The sequence below is a fragment of the Syngnathus floridae genome, chromosome 1 (genome assembly GCF_059516105.1).
Source record: "Syngnathus floridae isolate MCC-2025c chromosome 1, RoL_Sflo_1.0, whole genome shotgun sequence".
Taxonomy (NCBI): Eukaryota; Metazoa; Chordata; class Actinopteri; order Syngnathiformes; family Syngnathidae; genus Syngnathus; species Syngnathus floridae.
The window spans coordinates 5,362,253-5,384,328 of record NC_142413.1 but is presented as its reverse complement, the minus strand read 5'-3'; the positions used below and the strand labels follow the sequence as shown (position 1 = coordinate 5,384,328).

Here is a 22,076-nt window from a genome sequence, read left to right as displayed (position 1 = left end):
TTCCCAAATGTGGATTGGCTGCCCCGGAATATGCCTCCTGCAGGAGGCTGCTGGACACTGGCCTGCTGATATGGTAGTTCTGGCCCAGACATTCATCTGTTCATGTGGTTCCAGGCATATTCTGGTCCACGTGGGGCCCAGACGCTTGTCTAAGTTCACAAGGACTGACATCCCTGTCCACTAACTGTCCTGGGTCAAGATGTCTCCCATCGGGTCTGTGTATGACGAGTCTGTATCTGTAACTATAGAATCAACAAAGACAGGCACGCTATGTTAACGTCTTAGTAAACATACTGATGGCTGATTAAACAATAGCAGTACGGTATAGTTACTGAATACTTGCTTGACCGGTTTGGAATGGTAATTTATGATTTGCTTGTACAGTACACATGAGACAAACGTGGTAATCTCTACTCCATACATTCCCCTTGTGTTACTTATATTGTATATTTTCTTTCTTATGTATTGGCCTGCCTTGGGACTATGGATAAAAATGAATTTTATAGCTATAAACCGGCATATCTACATTTGTTTTTATACTGATTGTCATTAATGTGCGTTATTCCTATTGAAATAAATATTATTCTGTCACTACTTAACCTTTTAATTGTTTGTAAAGAGATGGTAGCGACAACCTATATAATAAGAGGAAGACATTAAGTAGAAATGAGACTAAAGTACAAAAACTGGAAGAAAACCGACGGAGGCAAAAAAAAAAAAAAAACTGGAAGCACCAACTCTTTACATACACGCCCCCCTATTTATGATTTGAATCGTTAGCCGATTCGGATCATGTAACACACCTGAAAACTCAAAAGCCCGTACTTTTTTAGCCCTTAATTATTTGACGTTGATGATCGAACACAATAATGACATTGAAATTTATGCTGACGTAAACGCACAAACCAGTAAATTGTGGTCCAGTCCCGCTTTTGCATTCGTCGTGGTCTTCTTTGGCTTGTGCGTGCTGAATTTATGAGCTGTTTTATCTTGCTCGCCATCTGTTGTCCAAGGATCGGACTGCTGGTAGACGTCACTTTACCATTTTTTTCCAATCTGCTCTTCAATTTAAATGTGCGACATATTACATTCCACAGGGTAAAAAAAAATAGGCTACAAGGTACAATGATAGCACAATAATAAGATAAAACAGTATTTGTCAAAAAAAGTTACTTTCGAACTTCGGACCATTAATATTTAACCAATCACGCCACACCTACATGAACGCGCTCCACTCAGTGCTGTGATTGGCGGGTGCTGTACCGCCCACAAACACGAGCACCTCATATGAGCGTAGTAGGGACGAGTCTGTTTACAAAGTTTGGTGGAGCGAAAAGTTTGTTGGAGAATATCTGACAGCCTTCAGACGAGATTGAGTCTGCGCGACTCCCTGCGACGCCTTTCTCCCATGAAGATCCACTTTGCCCCGCTCAACGTCCCACTGAGGCGAAGATTGCAAACCGCCGCCGTGCTGCAGTGGATCTTTTCTTTCCTGGGTTTAGGTAAAGTAAACTTATCCTCATTTACTCTCGCGAGATTTCTTTGACGACGCGCTCCATCGATACATTGAAAGAATATCAACGAGAAAAAGGGGGAAAGCTTAAAATGCATTTTATGCAGTTAACTCAAATAATACAAAATACTCTCTCTCTCTCTATATATATATATATATATATATATATATATATATATATATATATATATATATATATATTCCCATAGTGACAACAATGTTTTTTATTTGTAATTTTGGGGTGCAAGAAAATAATGATCAATAATTTAGACATGTCTTCCTGCCAACCAACCTGTCTGTCCCTCAGCCCAATGCTGTCTGGCCACCTTCATCCTCCTGTCTTTCTCTGCCTGGTGGGTGGCGGCGCTGCTCTACGTTGGCTGGTTGTGGCTGGACTGGGACACGCCAAACCGTGGAGGTCGTAAGTGCCAGTGGATCAGGCGCTGGAGCGTGTGGGAATATTTCCGTGATTATTTTCCCATCAAGGTATCTCCTGCTTGCATGCATGTCACAAGTGTGTCAAGCGACGCAAATTTGACAATTGTCATCTATCTTCAGCTGGTTAAAACAGTCAACCTGGACCCTGACAAGAACTACATATTTGGATTCCATCCACATGGTGAGACGCTCACTTAAATGTCCACCTGGCTATCCGTCTCACTCGCCTCTATGTTATTCACTAGGCGTACTGGCCACAGGGGCGTTCTGTAACTTCTGCACCGAGTCCACGGGTTTCTCCAGTCTATTTCCTGGACTCAACTCTCATCTGCTGATGCTCCCCTTCTGGTTCCGACTGCCGTTCTTCAGAGATTACATCATGTGTGCAGGTAAACAAACACCTGACTGACTGGATTACAGTTAGCCTGCCTGGGTGAAAGCGTGACTTGTTTGACGGGTAGTTTCTGCGTCACCACTGCGGAAGAGCATCCCATCACGCAGCACTTTCCTGCAGCTTCTGCGCACGCATTTACATATGATATCAATACCTATCCACATTGGCATGCCGTTGACGGGTGAGCACAGGATATCTACGTATATAGGAGTAAAACAATGTGGCACCTCTCAGGTCTGGTATCAAGCTCCAAGTCCAGCCTTTCCTACCTGCTGAGTCGTCCCCAAGGAGGAAACGTTGCCGTCATTGCGGTGGGCGCAGCCCCAGAGGCACTAGATGCTCGCCCAGGAGCTTTGACGCTACAGGTATGAACGTTCAACTAAAAGATTTGTGTCAATGAATGTTCTCATGGGGACATGGAGAGACTTGTTGGGACTTGTAAGGACATAAAGTATACTTGTAGGGACATGAAGATGCTTTTCGGAATGTATAGACACGACATGTTGGCACCTGAAGAGACTTGTAGAAACTTGTTTTATAGGGATATAAAGAGAATTCTAGGAAATTGGAGGACCTTGAATAAACTTGAAGGTATATGACCTGTGGGAAAATGAAGAGAAAGCCGTAGGGACATGAAGACCCGTAGTGCTACGAAGAGACTTTTAGGAAAAATCGACAGGTCATGACTTGAGGATGGAATTAGGGACATGGAACTAAAATGTTCATTTATCTGCTTCTTGCAGCTTCGGAAAAGGAAGGGCTTCATCAAACTGGCACTGAGACACGGGTGTGTGACATGGCCATGAGGGTCGGAAGGAGATGGGCGGGGTTAGCCTGCGTGACAGGCATTTTGACGTGCTTGATTTTGTTTTCTACCCGTGTATCTGCGCAGAGCTCATCTGGTGCCCGTCTTCTCGTTTGGAGAAAACGAGCTGTTTGATCAGATTCAGAACCCGGCAGGCTCTCCTCTCAGATCGCTGCAGGTGAGTTCAGTTGTCATAGTAAGCCTACTTGTACACGAGTGTCATTGCACCTGGACGCTTGTACAAGCTTGAAGGGGCATGACTCTTAAGGACATTGAAAGACTTAAGAGAGTTTTATAGGGACATGAGGTCTGTTGCTCTGTGACAGGACCGTCTGCAAAGCATTATGGGAATAGCACTGCCTCTGGTCAAGGGCAGAGGAGTCTTCCAGTACAGCTTTGGGCTACTGCCGCACAGGAAAGCCATATTCACAGTTGGTACGATCCATCGAGACATGTCAACCCCCATCTGCGGGGTCCGCGTCCGTTTCTCCGCCCCACTCAGCAGTGTCTTTTTTGCAGTGGGGAAGCCAATCCAGGTCACAGCAAGTCCGAGTCCGAGCAGCGAGGATATCGACGCTCTTCATGAAGTTTATCTGGAGCATCTGAGCGAGCTGTTTGAGCAGCACAAACATGAATATGGTCTGCAGGAAGACCAACACCTGACCTTCACCTGACATGATTGCACTTTTTTCTATGTCCAATAAAAATGATACGCACAAAAACATGCACTAATTTGAATCTACATTTTTGCTTTATATAAGGAGCAGCCCAAGTATTCAATTGGGCCCACCGAGCATTTATATCATCCAAATAGCCTGCATTATTGTTTGTAGCATTGATCCAACTGTTTTTTTCTAAAAAAATAGTTTTATGTCTCGAAATGTTTGACTTCTTGTAAATAAAACATTTACTATTAATGTAAATAATTATACATGCTTAATGAATTTGAATATGATTGATATGATCAGATTTGAAAACGTAATCAAATAGCTACGTTAACACATTGGAAAAATAATCTTTGGAGTTATGCATTTGCACCGAGCTGGTATGCACTGAAGAAAAAACACAGAATTGCTCCATTGTGACGTCAGCGCAGGACGGAGGAGGAGCTGTGTGCACCGAGTGTTCTACTTGAGTCCTGTGACGTCACGCGTACCAAAAATGCCATTTAACCGCATTGTCGCGAAAGCGGACGAGGACAAAACTATTGTGAGTCGTCGTGCAAGCACTCGGAATAGTTTTATTCTTGCTTTTTTCTTTCGCCCTTCAGAAGCGAAGCCTCTCGACGCACGCGCAGTAACGTAGGGGCCAGCTAAGAGAACAAGCGAAGAAGAAAAGTTAAGGAGCGCAACAGGAACTTTGACAACAATTCCAAAGACGCAAAAAAAACAGGTGAGACAATACACTTAAAGAAAACATTAAGTGCCAGCCGACTTTACAAAAATGCAGAAAAAAACTGCGCTAAGAGAGATTGTGCTTAGATTAAAAATGGAGGATATACTTCATCCTCAGTAAATTCCTAGTACTAGTGCACCATGAAAGTTGTAAATGCTCCTCCCTCTGTGTAAACATTTTGACATGTTATTTGCGTTGTACTTCCCTCCGTGTACATATATTTACATGGTTTTTGAGCTCTACATAGAGAAGGGTCTGGTAAAACTTGCAGTTCTACAGTCTCCATCCAGCTATTTTTCAACGCGCCTCTCCTGATTTGTGTCTCACCAGATCCCAGCTGACTTGAGGCAAGAGGGGACTTACACTCTGAATTGGTCGGCAGCCAATGGCAGCACCAAATAGATAAACACGCCACCATTTTTTTTGGTGCTCATTCTCATTAGGGTTACAGGTAAGCTGAAGCCCAAACGGCATGACACACCCTGGATTGGTCGCCGGCCAATTGCGGGGCACATACAGACAAGCAACCATCTATTAATGTGTTACGATGCCTGTCCTTAATTGGGGACATTAAACAACCTGGTGCATATCAGTGTTGAAAACCAACCACATGACACACGGTCCAACCTATGGGTCCATTTTGCTTCGGGCCTCATTTTCAACGGCCTACCTTTCCTGTGTGTCTTTTCAGGGGGTGTATCCTTGGTGATGACCTGTGAAAAAAAGCGCAGTGGCTTCCAAATCACCAGCGTGACATCCGATTTAAGTCAAAGCTGGGCCGGCCAATCGGCTCCCGGCGTGATCCTGACCGTTGTCCAAGCGTCGTCCGCCTCCCATAGTCCGCGGGGCAGCTCTTCCCAGCCCACGACACCCTCCCTGAAGAGGAAACATATATCCCATGATGCATTAGGGCAAGGGGCAAGCGCCTCCTCCAGGTTCCGACTGGTCCGCTTAGCAGGAGGCGGCACGGGCGGGAGAGGACATGGCGACACGTATGGGCGTGGCCGCTGGATGTGCACAGACTTTACTGAAGGGCTGAAGCGGGTAATGGACAGCATGAGACACGCCCAATCACTGGAGTCTCTGGAGTCAATTAGAGGAGCAGTCCATTCACCATCTCAGCCAATCAGAGATGCTGAAACGGTGGGGAAACTAGTGCCTTCCCCACCTTCTCCATTACACTTGGCCTCTAATGTCGGAGGGCAGGTATGACAAAGATTTGCCAATAGGGACATGGAGCCAATTAGAGACATTTCTTAAAGGGACATTAGGAGACTAGGAACTTAGAGGGACACGCCTTGTAAGGGTACGAAGCAACTTAGGACATGAAGAGACATACCGATTTAAGTTTTGGGGACTTGTAGCGGGCTTGGAGGGACTTGAAAAACTCGTAGGGACATGAAGAGACATGAGACTAGGGACGCGACTTGACGATACATGAAGAAATGTGTCTGGACTTGTAGGAACATGAAACTTGAGACTTTCTGGGACATGGAGATGGGAATTTTAGTCATAAAGGAACTTGAAGAGATATGAAGGGACTTGTAAGAACATGAAGAGATTTATAGAAACCAAGAGACGTGTAAAGACTTATAGGAAGATGCAGAGGGATGTAGGGAGATCAAAAATGTGCTGGGACTTGACTTGAAGAGACTTGTTGAGATTTGTTGGGACTCGAATAGACTTTTAGGAACATGAAGCGTCATCTCTGGACTTTCAGAGACATGAAGGTATTTCTAAGGACATAAAAGGACTTGTCGGGGCATGAAAAGACTTTGAGGGACATGAATAGACTTGGGTGGACTTGCAGAGATATGAAAGAGACGTGGGAATGATGATGGAGAAAGCAGAATGATAAACTTCAAGATGGCAGTGTGGGTGTAGATGATCAAGAATCAGATGTATTTAAAGAATTTCCCATTCTTGTCTCTTTGTCTCAGTCCGTCCTCAGACTCTCTCGCTCTCAGCCAAGCTCGCCACCTCCCACTCTGACCCTCATCCCGACTCCGGCCACGTTCAGCCTGGACAATAGCGCTGCCTTCAGCCTGCCGACAGACATCAGGTATAGTGTTTGCGCGGTTCTGGAGACAACGTAACAAGAGCGGACTTTTTGTGATTAATTGTGTTTTTGTTTGTCGCCAGTGTGGTTGCCATCGACAACAAGATAGAACAGGCCATGGTGAGTGGTGCACATTAGGAGACAAATGTTTTCCATGATGCACATACACCTTTTATCGGGCACAGTGTTAACCCCGCTAAATTGTAGTTCGCCTACCTGCAAAATTGAGAGAATTCATTAAGACACTCGAACGCTGACGGACTTCAAGAGATGTTTCTGGACTTGAAAACACTAATAGGGATTGAGAGACTTTGTCAGAACTTGGTGGGCCATGACTTTAGGGGACATGAAGAAACATGACCACATTTTTAGAGACTGAAGATTCTTGCTGGACAAAAGACACTTTTGGGGACTGAAGATTCTTGCTGGAAATTGGAGGGACATGGCTTTTGGGGAAGAAACTTGATAGGACTTTTATGGATTGAAAAGACTTTCAGTAACGGGGCGACCTCTGGACGAGTAAGGACATTAGGGCATTTGTAGTTACTGAAGAGACTACCAGGAGATTACTTTTAGAGACTAAAAAAGGACTTGTAGAGACTCTGAGGGACATGAAAAGACTTAAAGGAACATGAAGCAACTTAAATAGACTTTTAGGGACATGAAGATAGATACCTTTAAGTGTAAGGTTGGGTTGTGTCTACTCCCATTTTAAATTTCTCTGTACACATTCAGGACCTGGTGAAGAGTCATCTAATGCTAGCCGTACGAGAAGAGGTGGAGCTTCTGAGGGAGCAAATCAGGGAGCTGCAAGAGCGGAACCAGCAACTGGAGGCCGAGAACCGGGTCCTGCGCGCTCAGGCACACTCGGACCCAAGGCCTCCCTCGCCTGGTCCTGTACCGACGAGCCAACGGGACAACAATCCGACGCAGGGGGGAGTGTGAGCGTTGCCACGGCAACAGCACGTTTCACTTTTTTGTTGAATAAACTTCAGTCCATATTATAGTACGCTTAAATATACAGTTCCTAACAACCATCCATCCATATTGGGAAAAAACAACTTCCATTATCATCTTGAAGTGCACCATTTTTGTCAAATAGACTAACCCGTGGATCCATTTTTCTTAGGCCATCCATGCACCCATCCATTTTGTACACTGGCAAGGGCACACCCTGGACTGGTCACTACCAATTGTAGGTGTTACATTGACACACACACATACACAGCCCAGACAAAACCCTCACAAACACAGGAAAACATTTACACTCAGGAAGGCTGTAGCAGAGATTTTATTGCCGAACCTCAGAACTGTGAGGAAGACATGCTAACCACTATCCACGGTACCGCCCATTAAATAATCATAGATAGTTGATGAGACATCTGATCGCCCTGTGTGATTGAAAGGTGATCAATACAGGATGTAGTGATCTTAAAATAAATGTCTGCGCAACAATACTCTGTTGTTTTTTTAAACACACACACACACAGTGTAGAAATGACTGCTCAAAGGTTCTAATTTCGGAACTTGTGCTTTTTATAACCACCCGACATCAAGAAGACACTAAATAATATCCATGGTGATTTTCTTAACACATTCTGTTAATCCCCTGCTCCCCTAATCTTTGCCTAAATTCTCTTTGTTGACAACTACTGATGGCGAGAGAGAGTGTGTGTGTGTGTAACATTAACAGCTGATGTGACATCACTGATCCTCTGCTTGTTCAAAGATGTCATCCACAGACAGAGGCATCACTCTGACACTCAAGCAGAGCCCAGCAATGTTCTGTCACGTTTTTTTCCTCCAAATATTATTCGGTATCTATTATGGAAGAGATTCAAAAATGCTTGTCCGAAAGTCATCAATAGCAATAATCCTGAGGCAAAACGGCCTCCTGATGTGACAACAGAGTGAGAGCACTTTGTTTCCCCCATTTAAAACACTTTGGGGGAGGATGCTGGCCCTTTAAGAGAGGAAGAGGGCAAGATAAGCACCCCCCTGAAACCCCCCCCACCCCCTTCCTCTCGCACATTGTTCTGCCACTGCCGGCAAGAAGCGGCTTCCTCCACACGCCGCCCTCTACGACAAACACACACGGACAGACTGACGGACGCCTGGGCTGGATGTGGACGCACGCCCCACGGTGGAGGGGGGGGGGTGTGCTCGCCTGGTCGCCGTTGATGACGCACAATTAGGAGCCTGACACCCAAACCTGAGACAAAGACACACCAGGTGGCTACAAGGATGCTCTGAGTGAAGACACGCTGGTGGACTGGGAACAAGCTCAGGTAACACACACACACTGAACAAAGGGGTAATCACAGCTTGATGCTACCTTTCCTGTTGTCATGGCAACCATACCATAGTCTGAAGTCATGAGGAGGAGGTTGTTGGTTCATTTTGATCAAACCAAGTCAAGGTCTTTTCAGCAGATGTAAATCATTTTAGTGACAAATCCTCTTCCGCGCAGAGCAACAGGAAATGTGTGCGCGTGCGTGTGCATGCATGTGTCCTACTTTTTGGCCTTTGTTTGACGGCCCCATAGAAAACACACAAAGATGAGAAGACGCCAACGGAGATTTCTGAGAAAATAAGACAGCCGATCGGGTGCACCAGAAAGGTTCCCCAAAGAGAAAGAAAAGGCCCCCAGACGTTAACACGTCCACCTGTCTGTCTGTCTATCTGTCGGTCTGTGTCAGCTGCCAGAGTTGAGGCGGTTGCCATGACACCCTCAACATCGTCAAGGGAACTAGACTTGTAGGGACTTTCAGAGATTTGAGCAACATGGAGACTCTTAGGAACATGAAGAGACCTACCGGGGTTTTTATGGGTGACACGAGAAGACGACAATCCAAGGAACAATGGTCACAGAGATTGTTGGCATGGCGTACTTGTCAGGGGAAGTATTAGACTTGTTGGACTGGCAAAAGATTTTTAAGGGTTTTTGAGGACATGATGAGACTTGTGGGAATTTGTATGTACATGGATGTACATGAAGAGACTTGGTACCTCCACTTGGAAGGACATGAAGAGTTGTACATGTAAGACTTTTAGGCACATAAAATGACTTGCAGGGATTTTTAGAGACATGACGGGATGGAAGAGACTTGTCGGATAGACTTGAAGTCTCATATACTGACTTGAAAAAAAACAGACTTGTAGGAACGTTTCGATACATTAAGACACTGTTTCCCAACCAGTGTGCCGTGAGAGATGTTCGGCTGTGCCGTGGGAAATTGTCCAAGATTAATTACGGAGCGCATTGTAAACAGGTTCGCCAAACCACTGGTCAGTTAGCACAAGGCCTGGTCAGCCACTTGCTAATCGCGCATGCGGGGCAAATCGGAGAATCTTGAGATCTCATGTCGTGGCATCGGCACATACTCGGTTTGTGTGTGTTGCTGTGTGCTTTTACTAATAGTGACACTATGACGGCTGTGGTGCGTTTTTGGTCCGATGGAAATCAGAGCATGTAGTTCAATGGGAGAACCTGGATTGTTAATTTTTCACCAACATAAAATACACAGTCAAGTCGAGACACCTCGACTGTGATAGCCACTGAGCCGCTGTCAGAACAGCAGAGCGTCTTTAAAAGTGACTTTGTTCTTAATGTCGCAATATTTATAGAGCTAGTCTAAAACAGTAAACAAAATCATATTGATTCTTTTGGATTTTGATCACAATCACTTTCAAATGTTTATTCCTTACACTGTCTAAAACTTTTTTTCAAAAACTGTCACTTTTATTTACAAAAGAAATACAATTAAAGAATATTTAGTATGTATGTTTATTCAATTATTCGACTCTCCGTACATAGATAGGAATGGAACTTTACGTCCTTTGTTGTAATATAACTGATTTTAATATAGAAGCTGGTGTAACACTTAACCGATTTTTGTTGGTGGTGTGCCTCGAGATTTTTTCCAATGAAAAGGTGTGCCGTGAATGAAAAAAGGTTGGGAAACACTGCATTAAGAGACTTGACTGAAAGGCGCATAAAGTGACCTGTAAGCATTTTGAGGACCGTGACTTGGCTTGTAGACATTTTTAGAGATATTACGAGACTTTAAGGGACACGATGATATTTTTAGACACATGAAGACACTTGTTGGGTTTTTCATGGACATTACAGAACTCGAAAGGACACGGAGAGACTCGAAGTAGAAATTAAGATGAACAAATGCCCCACGTACACGATCTCATCGACCTGTCTGTCTGTCTGTCTGTCTGTCTGTCAGGTGCTCCGAAGGTGAGGCGGTTGGCATGGCACCCCGACCGTCCTCAGGAGAATTATGGGGTCTCCATCTGATGCCCCCGCGCATCCTGGTGGACTGCTGTCTCCCCAACGGTACGAGTTTCCTCCCCTGTTACATGTTCCAATCCAACACAGGTTTCAATGTCCGTGTTGTTTGCAGGGATGATGGTGAGCCTGGAGTGTCTTCGAGAAACTCCTCTCATCAACATCAAGCAGCAGCTCTTCACAGAGGCCAGGAAGTATCCTCTCTACCACCTTCTCCAGGTACGGCCATTCTCAGGAACAGAGGACTTGACTGCAGAGAACATTACTGGTAGGGACATGGCGAGACTTGTGGGCAAATGAAAAGACTTGGACACAAACTGACTTGTACGGAAGACATTTGTCCAGACTGATGGGGACAAGATGAGATGTAAAGAGAGTTGACTTGTAATGATACAGAGACAAGTTTAGGGACATTTGGTGATTTGTGAGAACAGTGAGGAACCTGAAGACGTGTCTGGGTATGAGAAAACTTGAGGGGGCATAAATTGAAATGTAAAGACAGAGGCATGAAGACACTTATTGAGACTGGTTGGGGAATGAACATGAAGTGAAATATAGGACCCTTTGCTCTCTGGCCGACTACAGGAGGAGTCCAGCTACATCTTTGTGGGTGTGACCCAGGAAGCAGAAAGGGAAGAATTTTACGATGAGACCAGGCGGCTGTGTGACCTTCGCCTGTTTCACCCCATCCTGAAAGTGATTGAGCCGCTGGGAAATCGCGAGGAGAAGATCCTAAACCGAGAGATTGGTAAGACGCCAGGGATAGGTGTGTGTTTGGGGGGTGAAATGCTTGCTTACTGACGAGAATTCCACAACCAACAGGATTCGCCATCGGGATGCCAGTCTGCGAGTTTGAAATGATGAAGGACCCGGAAGTTCAGGACTTCCGTCGAGCCATTCTGGGTGTTTGCAGGGAGGCCATGGAAGAGCGTGAGGGAGGTGGCGCCCACAGCCAAGCACTCTATGTTTACCCCCCAAATGTAGAGTCCAGCCCCCAACTGCCTCAGCACATCTACAGCAAGCTGGACAAAGGTAGAAGACGTAACTCACGTCCATCACTTGGCACCTACAAAACTATATTTTGAATGTCTGAATGAAACCTGACTTCACTCAGAAAGCTTAAAGTGAATTCTGGGAATATTAGGAGACTTGTTGGGACTTTTAGAGCCATGACTTGTTGGTACATAAAGACACTTATTGCCATAAAGGACACGAGGAGATTTGAAGGCACATGGAGAGACTTGCAGGGACTTTGAAGGCCATGGAGAACCTTTGTCCACTTCTTCCATCAAGGCAACAACAAGAACTGACTTGCTTCCTTGTGTCTCTCCACAGGAAGACTGATTGTAACCATCTGGGTGATCGTGTCACCGACAAACTCCAAACAGAAATACACGCTCAAGGTAACCCTGCAGAGGCCATATTTTTTTAAAGACAAAGTAACTCACCTGAAAGGTGTATTTTCCTCGGCATGCACAGGTGAGCCATGACAGCCTTCCCGAACAGCTGATAGCAGAGTCCATCAGGAAGAAAAGCAGATCCATGCACCTTTCCCCTCAGCAGCTCCGCCTCTGTGTTCAGGAGTACCAGGGCCAGTACATCCTCAAGGTACGCACGGAAGTCAACGCTCAGCACGCTGGCCTGTGTTACGCACACGATCCATCTCCTCAGGTGTGTGGCTGTGACGAGTACCTGTTGGAAAAGTATCCGCTTAGTCAGTACAAGGTAACGCCGTTCGTGGATAGGTGCTGTTACGGCCCAAAAAACAAACGGGTCTCACTTGTGACTTCTTTCCGCCTGCAGTATATCCGCTCCTGTATCATCGTGGGTCGTCTTCCTCACCTCATGCTGGTCTCCAAGGATAGTCTTTACTGTCAACTTCCCGCTTCCAGCTTCGTCACACCTTCCTACAGGTACGGCACGATGACAGAACCAATCATGGGGCGTGTAGAGGACTTTGCTTTTGCGTTTCAGTCGCCGGACTCCCCAGCCATCTCCCTGTCCCGGAGGGTCCGATGGCTCTCCGCCACGCTCGCTGTGGGCCTTCAACACCCGGCTGAGGGTCCGACTGCTCTGCGCCACCTATGTCAACGTCAACATCCGAGATATCGATAAGGTTGGTCTCGTCCGTTTGTCTCTCACGATCTTTTACCTGACTCTGTTTGATGTTCTACCTACCTAGATCTACGTACGAACAGGGATTTATCACGGAGGAGAGCCGCTGTGCGACAACGTCATCACGCAAAGGGTCCCGTGCTCCAACCCGAGGTATCACACACTGCAGTGACTTTTGTTAGCAGGGTCTATTTTTTTTTTTTTCCGCTAGTATCAGTGCACAGTTTGAATACTATTGCGTCACGCATAGGTGGAACGAATGGCTGACCTACGACATCTACCTGGCTGACCTGCCCCGCTCCGCCCGACTTTGCCTGTCTATCTGCTCGGTGAAGGGAAGGAAAGGGGCTAAGGAGGTAGGAAAGGATCGCACGTTGGAGAGAAGAAGAAGAGAGCCCAGCAGATGAATGTCTCTCTGTCCACTTGTCTGTCAGGAACACTGTCCTCTGGCCTGGGGAAACGTGAATCTTTTCGACTATAAGGACATTCTGGTTTCAGGAAAAGTGGCACTGGGTTTATGGCCCGTTCCCCACGGCTTGGAGGACTTGCTGAACCCGATCGGGGTCGCCGGCTCCAATCCCAACAAGGCACGCCACTTGGGGGTTTTGCGTCTGTCCTTGGGTCCCAGATCAGCTCCCCTAATTGGTTGTTCCTGATCTCTAGGAATCTCCCTGTGTTGAACTTGAGTTCTCCTGGTTCAACCAGCCGGTTGTTTTTCCAGACGAGCAGCAAATTGAAGAACATGCCAACTGGACCATCAGCAGGGAGCTGGGCTTCAACTACACACATGGCCTGGTAACACACACACACACATAAACACACACACACACACACGTACACACCTGGCTTGGCAGAAAGGCGGATGGAACCTGTCTCACTGTTTAGAACAGTCGCCTGGCGTGCGACAGCAGCGTCTCGGCAACCGATGCTGAGCAGCTTCGATCTCTCTGCTCCAAAGATCCTCTCTACGAACTCTCGGAACAAGAGAAGGACTTTCTGTGGAGACATAGGTGAGGACCAAATTTCCAATGCGAGCAACCAAGCGTCAAATTCTTCCTGTCTAATTTTTGTCTGTACATGTCTTTTTTTTTTTTTCAGACATTACTGTGTCAATATCCCTGAGTCTCTACCTAAGCTGCTTCTTTCTGTCAAATGGAATTCCAGAGATGAAGTATCTCAGGTAAGAGCTGTGCAACCAAAGGGGAAGGGAGTCATCTCATTTGGCTTCACGCCTCCAACTTTTGCACTTGTTCAGACGGACTAGATACGCTGTTTGTGTATTCTGCTGTGATCCAGTAATAAATGTAGAAAGAAAACATTTCTTACCTCTCTACCAGATGTACTGCCTTTTGAAGGAATGGCCTCTGATGGAATCCGAGTCGGCTCTGGAGTTGCTGGACTGCAACTTTCCTGATCCGATGGTGAGAGAGTTTGCACTACGCTGCCTGGTGCAGAGCCTGACGGACGACAAGCTGTCCCAGTACCTACTGCAGCTCGTTCAGGTGTTGAAATACGAAATGTACCTGGACAACCCCCTGGCTCGTTTTCTGATCAAGAAAGCCCTGATCAATCAGAGGATTGGACACTTCTTCTTCTGGCATCTCAAGTGAGCAAGAAGGCCAATGGATGATGACTTGCGAGGCCAAAGCAATATTAGCGTTTTGTTGTTGGCAGGTCAGAGATGCACAACAAAACGGTGTCGCGCCGCTTTGGCCTGCTGCTGGAGGCCTTCTGCAGAGCGTGTGGCATGTACCTCAAACATTTGAACCGACAGGTGAGGTGGTTCTTCGGACGCTATTTGGTCCTCGATTGGTTGATCCACAGGGCGTGTGTGCATGCAGGTGGAGGCCATGGACAAACTGGTGAACCTCACAGATACCCTGAAGCAGGAAAAGAAGGACGAGACACAGAAAGTAAGGAATGGAAGCGAGACGTGCACTTGGGTCTGACTCCTCACATAATCCCCATGCTGCGATTTCTTTTTAGACTCAGATGAAGTTCCTGGTTGAGCACATGTCCCGTCCAGATTACATGGAAGCTCTGCAAGGATTCGTCTCTCCTTTGAACCCCGTGCACCAGCTGGGACACCTCAGGTGACACTCGTGTGGGACATTTGACTTGAGTCGGAGTCAGTTTTAGGAATTTGGGCTTGCTTGACTAAAACTTAGGAAACATTCCACTTTTTGTATTTCTGTCTTGCCCCTTCTACCTGTGTGAGTCCATGAAACTCCACATGTTTGGCAGACTGGAGGAGTGCAGGATAATGTCGTCTGCGAAACGTCCCCTGTGGTTGAATTGGGAGAATCCTGACATCATGTCGGAGCTGCTCTTCACCAACAACGAGATCATCTTCAAGAACGGCGACGGTAAAACGCTTGACATGGGATAGTGGGGGAACGTGACTTGGTCACGTGTGACTGCTGTGCCGTTGGTGGGTGTTGCAGATCTACGGCAGGACATGCTGACACTACAAATTATCAAAATTATGGAGAATATCTGGCAGAACCAAGGCCTGGACCTGCGGTGAGACATCAGCGAAAAAGAGAGGCATCCATGACATATGACTCACACTTTTGTGTATGTTGGTCTCAGCATGCTCCCCTACGGATGCTTGTCCATCGGCGACTGTGTTGGACTCATCGAGGTGGTGAAGAGCAGTTTCACCATCATGCAGATTCAGTGCAAAGGAGGCCTAAAGGGGGCGCTGCAGTTTAACTCCAACACATTACACCACTGGATTAAAGACAAGAACCGTGGAGAGGCGTCAGTGTCTGTCTGTCTGTCTGTCTGTCTGTCTGTCTGCCAGGCAGCCAGCCAGCCAGCATGAACCAGTTTCCGCACCTTGAGTAGATCTGTGATACCGCTTGGTTGCATTAGGTGAACCACATTTTTCTTTACCTGGCTCTTGCAGGTATGACCGTGCCATCGACTTGTTCACCAGATCATGTGCCGGCTACTGCGTGGCCACGTTCATACTGGGAATCGGCGACCGCCACAATTCCAACATCATGGTGAAGGAGAATGGACAGGTGAGTCCTCCCCCTCACCAATACGTCCGGTCTGTCTCTGACGTACAGCTTTCCCGCAGCTCTTCCACATTGATTTCGGTCACTTCCTGGACCACAAGAAAAAGAAGTTCGGCTACAAGCGGGAGCGCGTCCCTTTTGTCCTCACACAGGACTTCCTGATAGTCATCAGCAAAGGAGTCCAGGAGTCGACCAAGACAAAAGAGTTTGACAGGTGCTCTTGCACTTTTTGCACCCGTCTGTCCATGTCCAGGGAAGTTCCTCAACCACCCGTGTCTGTCACTGGCAGGTTCCAGGAGATGTGCTACAAGGCCTACCTGGCCATTCGCCAGCACGCCAGCCTCTTCATCAACTTGTTCTCGCTGCTGCTCGGATGCGGGATGCCTGAACTGCAGAGCTTCGACGACATTGCCTACCTGAGGAAAACACTGGCACTGGGTAAACACATACACAAGCAAATAAAATCCACCAAGGCATCTGGGACATACTTGCAGTATTTATTCAATATCCTTGATTTCCAGCTTGAGGCTTGAGTTGCCCTTTTTGAGGCCATACTAGTAAATTGGGCAACAAGGAAATTGAATATCTCAAAAGGCTTGCTACAAAGATATCTAATTAAGTGTTTTTTTTGGGGGGGGACAGAGAAAAGCCAGCAGGAGGCGCTGGAGTACTTCAGCAAACAGATGAATGACGCTCATCATGGAGGCTGGAGCACCAAGATGGATTGGATCTTCCACACCATCCGACACATGCCTAATGAGCACTAATTAACTAACGCACACACACTACCAGCGTTGTCACAGCAACAACGCCAATCTCAGGGTTGCGAGTCCGAGTATGCCAAAGGCGTCTTCCCTTTCTTCGGTGCTAATGTTAAAGCCAGTGAGCTGCTGTTGTAGCATACATTTAAAACAAACTTTATTGACCAGCTGCTGTGATGACACAAAAAAAGCAATAAAAACTTTTGAGACAATCAGCCCTAAGCTAATCAGGGGGTAAGGGGAATCTCATTAGCAGTGCACTGGTAAACTTCCTCTATGGGGATAAAACTTTGAAATTTGGGGTTAAACCTTTGAATAATGTCATCAAGAGGCACAATTGGTGAATGATGAAGCTTATATGCTTCAACGAATGACTGATTGATGATGCAATCACTGTGTATTTAGTTCACTACGTGTTTATTGATGTTTGCACTGTGTGACAGTACTTTGCTTGAACAAAGTGTGACTTTTGCTAAATAAATTAAATAAAAATATATATAAAAAATGAAAGCAGTGGTTCTCAATTGTTGGCACTCAGGATTGTGCTCTAAATAGCACTCCGCTTTTAATTCATTTGGCTTTGGCGACATCTTGTGGTAGTTATTATACACCTTTTCAGGCAGGGAGATAATTGCCCACGAATTTTTGCTACTTTTTCTTTTAAGCCAACAGCAACTTATACAGCTTTTCTTCTTTTTTGAGAACGTGAATAATAGAGTTTGTATTGTTTGTTAAAGAACATGTGCAGTGCAAAAATATGTTAGTGTTCTGTTCGAGTCAGTACAACAATAGTTTAAGTGCGATATGAACAGTTTGTGGTATGTCACTGAGTGTCAATTTTTTGAAACACAGAAGACAAGAAAAACTATAAAGTATAAGTAAAATCTATCGGCGAACATCTTTGCAACTTTTGATTTATAAATCCTGACAACAACAAAAAGTAAACAGCCCCTCAGTGATATACCACCTTTAGGATCGTGCAAGATAGTTTGTGCTCTCTTTAAGAAGGTGCAGCACCAAGATTGTCTTCTAAGAAAATAAAGGACACAATTGTAAGTTTGAATGATAGAAATTAAGACACCGATGGCCTTTGAGGTAACATTTTCAGGATGAATGTGAAACTATGCAACATTAAACCAGTGATTCCCAACCAACTGCCACAGAAAATGCTCAGATTTCACTAGACTATTTATGTCTTTAGTTCATCTATGCCAATTGTATACTAACAGGCAGGCACCATTGTTGCCTGTCGCCATTCATAGAATAGAATAACATTTAATCTGTTGTCATCAAGTTTTTAATGTGTAGGTTGGGAAACGCTGCATTAAACCTCCACCGTGACTTTCCACCAAGAGTACTTGTACTCACCACCGAGTCGGCCAGCATGTGACACCCGCTACAATGACAAAGAGAATGGTCAGGGAAAAAGAACTGATGTTTGCGTTTTCCTCTCTTGTTTTATTATAAAAGTTGTTTCTACATTGACTGTGAACAAAAAAAAAAAAAAAAACATGACAATGAAGAGTCCAGGGTCTCCATGGCAACATACAGGTAAGCATGGCTGAGGGGAGGGGGCTGGTGTAGGGGTAACCATGGCAACAGTGGTGGGTGGGGGGGGGCTCTATTATCATCGTCCTCGGACCTCACCTTACTCACACACACACATGCACGCACTTACGCACAATCACTCATCCAGGGTGTGTTTCTGACACATCTGGAACCCACCACACAGGAAGCAAGGTGCTTTGAGAACTCAAGTAATTAATTTTTTTTTTTTTTTTTTAAAAAGGCATCAGCCTTTTGGGGTGATATGCTCCCACCGCGGCAAGACTAGTGCCTCTGATTGGCTGTAACTGAGCCTCTAGTGAAGCTCCGCCCCTGCCACTTTATAAGCCAATCAGCAGCTTGGAGACATGTTGCCTAAAAAACGCAAAATGTTTGACTGTTTGACTTTACCCCTCCTCTCTCTCACGCTATGTCTCCCTTTCTCACACACACACACACACACACACACACACACACACACACACACACACACACACGCACACGCACGCACACACACACACACACGCACGCGCGGACGCACGTACACACGCACACACGGGTCCCTACTCATCATCATCCTCCTCCTCCTCCTCATCCTCGCCTTCATCTTCCTCCTCTTCTTCACCGCCCTGAGCGGACGAACCGGGGTTCCTGGCATACGAGACCCCGCCTCGATACGCTACCATATCCTGGGAGGATACGGAGTAGAGTCAAGTGGTGCCCTCGCTACACGTTTTAAGCACATTTAAACGTACACAAACACGTTGCTACTTTGAGAAGGGACGGAAATACAGCGTCAATATAACGGGAGCTTCATTATGTCCCTCTCCAAAACATATTCAGGAGTTTCATCTTTTACTGAATGATGAGGATCGTCCTCCGGCGCATTGGCTCACTACCATAAACCACCGCAGGGCTTAAAACCTACAATTGCTCTATATGACAATGTTTGACGTTACCTGCAGCCAAGAAAATAAATAGTTTGTTATCGAAACATTGACATTTTACCGCATTTATACTTGACAGTATTAATACGAGTGTACAAAGCTGAAAAACATAGCTTTCCATGACAAAAAAGTAAATATGTTCCGCAAAATAGCAGGTCACCAGTAGCAGGGGGGTTGGGCACTGTTGATGTGTGACGCACTTGTATGTATGTGTGCGTTTTCTCACCCGGTCATATTTCTCCCGGAGTTTCTGCGCCTTCTCCTCATATGGCAGCTTGTCGGACTGCGTCAACTTGCTCCACATCTCGCCCAGCTTTTTGGCGCAGTCGCCTATGGAGAGGCCGGGGTACTGCTGCTTAACACTTGGACGGTACTCGCTGCAGAACACGAAGAACGCAGACCTACAAGACACACATGCACGTCAGATCTAGAATATTGCGCCCTCTGGTGGTTGGAAAGCATCAATTTCAATCTTCAGGCCCTTATCAAATGAATTGGACTTACGGGGGCCGCTTGGGTGCGTTGGGGTCTTTCCTCTTGCGACCCCTCTTTCCGAAACCTTTGGGTGGGACGTAGTCTCTCATCTCCCTGTTGTAGCGCACTTTGTCGGCCTTGGCCATGTCCTCAAAACACTTCTTATCGCCGGGAGACAAACCCTATCAATAGACAAACGCTCACCTCCGTTGACAGGTTCACCGCCCACCTCCGCGACCCCCTCCCCATGGCGGATCTCACCTTCCATCGCTCTGAGCACTTCTTGGAAAACTCGGCAAAGTTGACTGACTGCTCCGGGTTTTTCTTGCGATGCTCCTCTCGACATGTCTGCACGAAGAAGGCGTACGCCGACGTCTTCCCCTTGGGCTTGTTCACATCCTTTCGCATCATGGTGGCGGCCTGAGATATGACACAGAGGTTCAACATCGATTTTTCTCTATATTTTTTCTTTTGTGCTATGTCCGTCACTCAGATAGCAGTGGGACAGAGAGAAGTTCAAAAAAATTGAAAGTGGGCATATTTTCTCCACATCTTTATTCACGACTATACAATTGATACGCAATAAAAACACCCATAAATGAATGCTGTACGTATCTTTATTTGGGTTGCAGGTGAGCTGGGCCCTATTTCCAGTTGACTAAGTGCGAGAGCTGGAATACTTACAACTGACATTTTTATTTGTGTTTTCCACCAGATTCAACCATTTTCACCTCAATAAATTATTTTGTCTTTGGCAGTTATGTTATGGACACTCTTCATTTTGTGGCTTATCTTTGACAAAGCCAAGACTCTAATCACTACCAAAAATGTATTGATTTATTCCCTATGTTTCTTACACTCGGTCAGAGTCAATCATTTTCCCTATCGTAGGCCGATTTACTACTACTTTTAGTTTGCCACTTTTATTATGCTTGCAATTTTTTTGTTGTCTTATCTTTTGACATATCCGAACTCCATCTCAGCATATGTCCTTGGGGTGCGAGGGTGGGTATACCCTGGATTGGATGCCGGTCAATCACTGGGTAAATTTATCATAAAATAAATCCAAACATGTCATTTTAATCTGAAGCTAAAGGTAATAAATACAACTAGTTGTAACAATAACTTGCTATTTACTTTCAAACAAGCGTCAAGTTCACGCTCCACTCGGGGGGCAAATAACGGCCCATCCTCCGGCCACTAACAAAGAACTGATGGGGATCCATTTTCTCCAAAGAGTCGGGGTTCGCGGGGGCTCAACGTGACAGGGCCAGGACGTGTCGCGTGAGAGAGGAGGTGGGGTGCCGCGGCCCAAAAGCCGCTGGGGACCGCGCGAATTTGGGGGAGGAAAAGAAGAAGGCTCGGGGTCTGGATAGATGGATGGATGGTGGGCAAGCGGTTAGCCACGGTTAGCTTAGCCCGGCTACCAGAACAATGAGCCACCATTTGCTTCCCGCCCTCTGCGGAGCGAGCCTCCCATCCCCCTACAAGACGTCACAACGGGGCCGTTTTGGAGCACAAAGGGGCCCTGCGAAGAAATCATTAATCTCCAATTTCGACTTTCTTATACAAGCGACACTAAAGAGTTCGCAATGGAAATAGGCTCACCAGTGCCACACAGCTGCGTAGTTTGCAACACGGGGGCTACGTCTATACTCCGGAGAGTGAGCGGAGCACGGGGTGGCGTAGACTATTTCCTGGCGTTCACAGTGCCTCAAAATGGGCGTTTCTTGGTCAACCGCAACGCGGCTTGAAGAGTCGCCGGAGGGCACGCACGTAAAACGACAGTAGCAGAGGTACATTTTGAGGCCCCCCGAGATGCATTTTATGCCCTATTTCAATGGCCGAACCCTGTGGAGCGCTGCGCCCCAGCTTTTGGAATCCCGCGTCCCATACAAGATGGCCGGCTGTACTCACTCGTTAGGAGGGCCGGCGACAGGCTGAAGCACACTTGGGACCAGGGATTTTGTTTCTTTTTCTTTTTTGTTGTTGTTGACAAGTCGGCTTATTGTTGACGTCTGGTGTCTGAAGCGGAGACTGGACCGTCCGTTCACTTTCAAACTGGGTCGAGCTGAGGACCGCTCCCGCCCCCAGAACACGCCCCTCACCTCGGTTCTTCCAAATCAGAGGGGCGGAGGGAAGGAGGCGCTCTGGGTGGGGCTTGTGACAACAATCATATTTGATTGGGTGCATTCTTGACGTGGGCGGAAATTGTAGTTTCGAATAGGCGTGGCAAGTTAATAGCGCAGCACGATTGGTTACAGTCTATGTCCATCAAAGTATGACGTCGGCATCACATTTCGT

General features: G+C 46.4%; 4 protein-coding genes across 9 annotated transcripts; 3 read left to right on the top strand and 1 right to left on the bottom strand.

Annotated features, from left to right (window-relative positions):
- The first annotated feature begins 1,240 nt into the window (after positions 1–1,240).
- On the top strand, positions 1,241–3,874 carry mogat3a (monoacylglycerol O-acyltransferase 3a). The gene is made up of 9 exons (XM_088381878.1): positions 1,241–1,502; positions 1,821–1,999; positions 2,072–2,132; positions 2,197–2,340; positions 2,580–2,710; positions 3,089–3,132; positions 3,238–3,328; positions 3,477–3,585; positions 3,670–3,874. The coding sequence occupies exons 1-9, from the start codon at positions 1,409–1,411 to the stop codon at positions 3,822–3,824; spliced, it is 1,008 nt and encodes a 335-aa protein (XP_088238004.1). The 5' UTR covers positions 1,241–1,408; the 3' UTR covers positions 3,825–3,874.
- A 400-nt stretch (positions 3,875–4,274) lies between these two features.
- On the top strand, positions 4,275–8,059 carry tsc22d4 (TSC22 domain family member 4). 3 transcript variants are annotated; one of them, XM_088381913.1, is made up of 6 exons: positions 4,275–4,542; positions 4,876–4,996; positions 5,237–5,688; positions 6,486–6,607; positions 6,688–6,724; positions 7,340–8,059. In XM_088381913.1, the coding sequence occupies exons 3-6, from the start codon at positions 5,254–5,256 to the stop codon at positions 7,547–7,549; spliced, it is 804 nt and encodes a 267-aa protein (XP_088238039.1). In that variant the 5' UTR covers positions 4,275–4,542; positions 4,876–4,996; positions 5,237–5,253; the 3' UTR covers positions 7,550–8,059. The 3 variants fall into 3 exon arrangements, with proteins under 3 accessions (XP_088238039.1, XP_088238041.1, XP_088238033.1); XM_088381915.1 differs by having other exon boundaries at positions 4,276–4,542; positions 5,237–5,589; XM_088381907.1 differs by having other exon boundaries at positions 4,279–4,542; positions 5,237–5,751.
- A 547-nt stretch (positions 8,060–8,606) lies between these two features.
- On the top strand, positions 8,607–17,316 carry LOC148403595 (phosphatidylinositol 4,5-bisphosphate 3-kinase catalytic subunit alpha isoform). 2 transcript variants are annotated; one of them, XM_088381850.1, is made up of 27 exons: positions 8,607–8,892; positions 10,843–10,952; positions 11,020–11,123; positions 11,490–11,652; positions 11,727–11,936; positions 12,240–12,307; positions 12,384–12,512; positions 12,576–12,629; positions 12,708–12,817; positions 12,879–13,020; positions 13,087–13,172; positions 13,270–13,375; positions 13,454–13,606; positions 13,683–13,814; positions 13,905–14,029; positions 14,118–14,199; positions 14,357–14,625; positions 14,694–14,793; positions 14,861–14,932; positions 15,006–15,112; positions 15,264–15,385; positions 15,464–15,542; positions 15,612–15,782; positions 15,931–16,048; positions 16,108–16,259; positions 16,335–16,483; positions 16,688–17,316. In XM_088381850.1, the coding sequence occupies exons 2-27, from the start codon at positions 10,868–10,870 to the stop codon at positions 16,810–16,812; spliced, it is 3,213 nt and encodes a 1,070-aa protein (XP_088237976.1). In that variant the 5' UTR covers positions 8,607–8,892; positions 10,843–10,867; the 3' UTR covers positions 16,813–17,316. The 2 variants fall into 2 exon arrangements, with proteins under 2 accessions (XP_088237976.1, XP_088237970.1); XM_088381844.1 differs by having other exon boundaries at positions 12,384–12,629.
- LOC148403594 (high mobility group protein B2-like) lies at positions 17,207–21,883 on the bottom strand. 3 transcript variants are annotated; one of them, XM_088381926.1, is made up of 7 exons: positions 21,690–21,882; positions 20,034–20,192; positions 19,803–19,954; positions 19,525–19,699; positions 18,919–19,040; positions 18,175–18,202; positions 17,207–17,835 (listed from the first exon to the last, which is right to left on the bottom strand). In XM_088381926.1, the coding sequence occupies exons 2-7, from the start codon at positions 20,181–20,183 to the stop codon at positions 17,776–17,778; spliced, it is 687 nt and encodes a 228-aa protein (XP_088238052.1). In that variant the 5' UTR covers positions 20,184–20,192; positions 21,690–21,882; the 3' UTR covers positions 17,207–17,775. The 3 variants fall into 3 exon arrangements, with proteins under 3 accessions (XP_088238052.1, XP_088238048.1, XP_088238056.1); XM_088381922.1 differs by having other exon boundaries at positions 17,207–18,202; positions 21,690–21,883; XM_088381930.1 differs by lacking the exons at positions 17,207–17,835; positions 18,175–18,202 and having other exon boundaries at positions 18,244–19,040; positions 21,690–21,880.
- Between the last annotated feature and the right edge of the window lie 193 nt (positions 21,884–22,076).